Consider the following 6,000-nt stretch of genomic DNA (forward strand, 5'->3'; position numbering starts at 1 on the left):
GCACAGCCTGCACCCCTCCCAGTAGACGTGCAGTCGTCCCCTCTTCATTGGCCCACCTGTGTACATGGGGCCAGCACAGTCTCGGGCGTCACAGCTTCCCTTCTGGGCCTCTGCAAGCCGGCTGAGCTGACACCCTCTCCTGTCCCAGGTGCAAACCTCCCACAGCACGCAGGCCAGCGGCTGGGCTGACTGGCCACGACGGCAGCTTTGGGTCATGGAGGGACCCCCAGCCCCCAACAGATGTGGAGGCACGGTGTACAGGATGAGTGGGGGAATGGAACACAGTTACTGTTGCTTGGATGCTGCTGTCAAGTCTGGGGCAGTTTCCAACTAATTTCAAAATGACTTCAATCTGATAACTACTTTTGTGATGGTTAGTAACTAATTCCACACTTTTCAAGTGGCCGGTTAGAATAGCACTTGGCAACTCTATAAAACAAACACGTATGTAGTCAAACGTTGTGGGGTCACAGTCAGTCATTTTCCATCTGGGTCCACTCGCAGAAACTGTGATCCCTCCCCCAGGCCACTCATGACATGTCCTTCACTGGGTGGAGGGCACCAGTGCGGCCAAGCACATGTGCTGGCAGCCAAAACAATCAGCCACGGTACAGGCAAGGACCACAGGAAGGTGCTAAGGGAGAAAAACAGACATCTCTGCTTTCTGACAGACACATGCTCTACCACCTAGGAGGCAGTTTCTAGCAAAAAAAAAAAAAAAAAAAAAAGAAAGAAAAGAAAAGAAAAAACAAAACAAAACCATCAAACCTGTGTCTAATCAAATCTCTTGGTCCTTCAACCAATTCACAGTAAGTGGACACCATGAGAATCCAATCTGTAAACGCAGACGGTGGAAACTACACAGGACAGATGACCTGTCTTTTCAGCGATGAAACAAGAGAGACAGATGGAGCCTATAGATGACAAGAGATGTAAGTGACACCAACGAATCATGCTGTCTGCACCTGATTTAGTTCCTGATCCAAATAACATGCCGTAAGAAAGAAAATTCATCAGACAGCAAGGGAAGTGCGAACATTGGGTGGATGTTTGATACCAGTAAGAAATTATCATTAATTTTAAAGGTGTGATCGTGACATCACGGTTAGGATTTTTTTTAAAAAAAGATCGTTTATCTTTTACTGAAGCAGTTTACACACAAAATGACATGACATCAATGACCTGCTTCCAGGTAAGTGAGGGCCAGAGCAATGATGAGTCTGGACAAAAGTAAAGCAAGCTAGGTCACAACATGCTACCACTGATGGCGGTGATGGCTATGGAAAAGGTTGCCGCTCTATTTTTATGTTTGAAATTTTCTGTAACGGAAAGTGTTGGAAAAAGAAAAAGCCACGCTCATCACAGAAAGTCTGGGAAACACAGAAAAGGAAAAAGAAAAGAAAGAATCCCATGACTGTACTACTCACGGAGGCTACCATAAACACTTCTTGTTCTTACTGTAATCAATTAGGTGGTCCACATTTACTACAAATGTGTTTAAGAAAAAGAAAGGTTGGGAAAAAAAAAAAGAGCAGGAGAGGGGGTGTGTACGGGCCTTCTTCTGTATGTTTCACACATAACATGTATCCCAAATTCCAAATTTGATTGTATAAAGAACTAGTCTCTCTCTCTCTCTCTCTCTCTCTCACACACACACACACACACACACACACACACACACACACACACAAACCACTCCCACCCATCTGACCCGAGAAGGCAGTCCACATGTCCCAGGGGGAAGTGAACTCGCCACCTCAGAAAATCACGTGAAACCAATGACACGGCTTTCCCCACGGAAGCTGCGAATTCATTCACTCAGATGTTCATCCAACAAACAACTCAGTTGTACACCTACTGCCAGCCAGGCCCTGCACTGTGTCTCCAGTGAAAGATAACTATTCTTGGGCCAGCCCTCAGGGAGCTCACGGGCTGGGAGAAATGCTAGACTCGTGGCCCTGGGAGAAATGCTAGACTCGTGGCCCAGGAGGCTTTGCCAAGTCAAGTAAGGTGGCTGCTAAGTTATAAATGATATGTGCCCACCCCTCCCAGGGAACATCCAGTGGACTCAGCATGGTGCAGCTATATGGTAGGAGACCAAGATCAACTTTAAGTGTGTCACAAGGAATTGTTTTCCTGACAATAATTCAAAAATACTGAAGTTTTGGGAAGATGTACTTGTAGTAACAGTAAATGGGGATAAGTTCTGGGATTCCTCTTAACTGCATGCTTTCTTGGGTGGCAAAGAAGAGGGAGGAATGGCACAGTGGGACCTGCCCCTGGAAGTGGGAGGTGTGTGCAATGCCCCCCAGTACCCCAGTACAGATGTTACCCATCGGGAGGGTGTGCCTATCAGCATGACGCAAAAAAAAAAAAAAAAAAAAAACAAAACAAAACAAAAAAAACCTCCAAGGCTCATGCACCACACTCCACTAAATCCTAGTGTAGCCAAGTCCACAAAATGCCAGCACAATAAGAATTTTAGATTTATGGTAAAGAAATTCATAGCTTCGAATATTAATGGCAAAACCACATATCAATACCCAAGAGGAACCAGACAGTAATTACCACTTTTCTGTAAAAGTCAATAATGAATTTCCCATTTTGGAGTGACAAAAATGTACACATTCAACTTCCTTGCACTGAATTCATTAAAATTTCCTGATTACTTTCTCGTGGTGGGCTGAAGAGCCTCAATCGAGCTCTAAAATGAAGTTTACAACAGCCCACTCCATATATGGAGCCACTTAGGTTTATACTCTCTAAAATAGAGAAAAACATAAACTGGCTCAAACCGCTAAACACGTTAGTCAACAGGCTTTGCCAGTTTTTAGAAGCAAACAGGGAAAGGGAGACACAGACACTGCTCCCCCCGCCCCGTGTTTCTCCTTCTGCATGTTTGTTGTCTTCTTGTGAATTTTACATCACTGCCTACATGCAGACTGCTCAGCAGCATAGCTGAAGTCAAGTACAGGTACAGTGGGGCACAGGACCCAGTCAGAGAGCCGCCAAACACCCAGGCTGTCAGCCACAGCACGGTGCTCTGAGACGTGCCCACCAAGAAGGCAGGCCCCTTGAATGCAAACCTGCCAGGGGCCGCCAACACCCGGGCCACGTTATACACAACAGACCTGGTACTGGCCTATGCGGAGGATGATCTGAGGCCTCGGTGGGCTGGCATTGCTTCCCCTTGAGTTAGAGAAGATATCAGGGCACACAGGACTCAGTAAGCTAGGTCCCTGTCAGGAGTGTACTACTGCTAAACAGCTGGGCAGGGAGCTCTGAAAAATCTGAGGGAATCACGTAAAGGTGCGTTAGAAGAACAGGCCTCTAAGAGCTCCGGGGCAGGGAGGGGATGGTGCTGTGGTGCCTGTCACTTTCTCACGAGAGAAGTGACTGGCCCTAAAATGTATTTAATGGCCCAGAATGGAGACCTTGCAGGTTGTGGTAAAAAGAATAAAGTAGTAACAAACATGGGATAGAATAACTTTGTTACTCACCAAGTCCGGATGGAACACAACACACGGTGTTTGTAAGATAAAGGTATGTTCTCCCTCACACCCTAAGCGGGAGTGAGTTATTGATGTTGCGCGGGAGAACTGTTCAATGGCAGTATTTACAGCAAAACACACCAAGACCCTAAGGAGGGGAGAAGTTTACAGAAGCAAGCCTTTGGCGCCGGGAATCACCCCAGCAAAAAAAAAAAAAAAAAAAAATCCCCTGCACTCTCTCATGAAAGAATAATCAGGCCGTCAGAGACAACTCTGGTACAGGAAACCGTTTGGAGAAATATAAACACGAGTGAGGGGTTAAAGGCACTTACTACACAGAAACAGAAAGTGCCCAAAGAGGAAGCAGGGTAGTTAAACAGGCTTTCTCCTGATCAACAGATCTTGAGAAAGCAAGGATTACAGGGGCGCAGCCCATGGGGGAGAAGACAAGGGAAAGTGAGTGAATGTCACTAAAAGCACCCACGGGGACTTGGTGGCCCTGCCACCCCCAGTGCTGCCTGCAGTTGGGGGGTGGAGGCCTGCCTTCTCCCCGCCCTGCGCCCCCCATGCCTTGCTGCTGCCCCTTCTGGCTCAAGAATCCCAGGTGTGCCAAGGAAGGCTGGAGCACTAGGCACTCCGGTCCTGTCCCAGGAGCCTCATCTCCAGGGACCCTGAGGACACTTCCTGTCCTGTCCTCCGGTGCTCAGGATGGGAACGTCCCTTCCCAAGTCGCTGCCATCCAGACCTGACCCGACTACGGAAACCACCTGATGCCATCCTTTTCAGTACTGCGTGCGGGGTGACCCCGGAATTCAAACGTGGCAGGGAGTGGGGCGGCGCTCGGGACGCAGGCTGGGCGAGGGTCAGGCGTGCCCTCCGGGGCACACGCCTGGCAAGGGGCAGAGGCGACCCTGACGGCTCCGGCCAGGCGGGGGCGGGGCGACCCTCGGAGCCCAGGGCCAGGGCAGGGCGGGCGTCGCAGGTGTACACAGGGTGCAGCTCGAGCACAGATTGCACCTGGGTCGGAGGGTGTCCCCGAGGCCCACGCTGGGCGGGGTCGGGCCGGGGATCCCGGCGGCGGCGGCGGCGGCGGCGGCGGCGGCCCTCCGGGGAGGCCGGGGGTGACCCCGGGTCGGGGTCGGGGTCGGGGTCGGGGCCGGGGCCGGGGCCGGGGCCGGCGGGGGGCCGCGCGGCACTCACTGTTTGGGCAGCTGCAGGGCGGGCGCGCCGCGCCGCTGGAAGGCCCCGTCCACGAAGACTCCGTTCTTGCCGAGGCAGCGCAGATAGAAGTGCGGCTCCTGGAAGCTGAGCTGCAGGTGGCGCCGGGAGATGAAGCTCGACAGGCCCATGCTCAGGTCCACCGAGCCCTGCGACGAGTTGCGGCCGATGGTGACGCTGGGCTGCCGCATGAGGAACTCGAACTCGCGGCCCTCGAGGCGCGCCAGCGCGGGCCCGGGGCTCCGGCGCACCGAGGCGGCCGCCGCGGCCACCAGGGCGTCCCCCGCCGCCCCCGCGCCGCCCAGGCCCGCCGCCGCGCCCCCCGCGCCCCCCGCGGCCCCCGCGCCCCCCGCGGCCCCCGCGATCGCGCCCGGCAGCGGCGGCGGCGGCGGCGGCGGCGGCGGCGGCGGGGGCTGGGCGGGCGGCGGCGGCGACGGGGCGGCGGGCCCGGGCGGCGCGGGGGCGGCGGGGGCGGCGGCGGCGGGGAAGGCGGCGGCGGCGGCGGCGGCGCACAGCACGGGGCTGCAGGGCGCCGAGCGCAGCGCCAGCAGGGCGCGGGCCCCGCTGTCCTCGCCGACTTCGGCCATGTTCGCGCAGCTCCGAGCGGCCTCCGGCGGCGGCGCGGCGGCGGGGGGCGGGGCTCCGCGGGGCGCGGGCGGGCGCGGCATCCCGGGCCGGATCGCGGCGGAGCGGAGCGGAGCCGACCCCGAGGCCGCGCGCGCTCCCGGGGCGGGCGGGGCAGGTGTCCCCGCGGGGGCGCGCTGCCCCGCCCCCGCCCGCGCCCCCGCCCCCGCCGCGCCCGACTCCGGCCGCGTACTGGAGAGACCCGCCCGGGGAACCCCCAGAAATCTCACTGGAAAGTTTTGCCCCCCTCCCGCTCCGGGTCCCCGAGGACCGGGACAAATGAACTCCGCAGCCTCCGCGGGGGGCCCCCCTCCCAGTCGCTCCCTCCGCCCACCCTCCACTGAGATCACACGCCAGCACCCGAAGGAAGGGTTTTCGAACTGTAACTGAAGTGTGCCCAAGGATGCTTGCGATCCCTGATGCCCCGTGTGCGTTTTTGGAGTCACTTATTCATTCAACAAACATCCAGATCAACTATCCTGGGACCCACGCTTGGCACCAGCTTGAGGGCTGCGGACACCGCCTGCGCTTTAAATCGCCTACCCGCTGGCTCATCGGGGAGGCCAGTGGGGCATCAGGGCTGCGGCCCCTTTGCTGCTTCAGTGTCCTGCTCATGCCTTCCTCCTTCAGCCAGGTCCCCTAGGAGGGGTGGCAACGTCCCCACATT

The 6,000-nt window shown here is 56.0% G+C and overlaps 1 protein-coding gene across 1 annotated transcript in view; it reads right to left on the reverse strand.

Moving 5' to 3' along the window:
* Positions 1–5,325, reverse strand: part of FOXK1 (forkhead box K1) — a 68,242-nt gene extending 62,917 nt beyond the window's left edge. The window contains exon 1 of the mRNA XM_072753251.1: positions 4,692–5,325. Within this exon, the coding sequence (XP_072609352.1) occupies positions 4,692–5,296 (605 nt within the window). The 5' untranslated portion in view covers positions 5,297–5,325. The remainder of the gene's footprint in view (positions 1–4,691) is intronic.
* Between the last annotated feature and the right edge of the window lie 675 nt (positions 5,326–6,000).

The sequence above is a fragment of the Vulpes vulpes genome, chromosome 3 (assembly GCF_048418805.1).
Source record: "Vulpes vulpes isolate BD-2025 chromosome 3, VulVul3, whole genome shotgun sequence".
NCBI lineage: Eukaryota > Metazoa > Chordata > Mammalia > Carnivora > Canidae > Vulpes > Vulpes vulpes.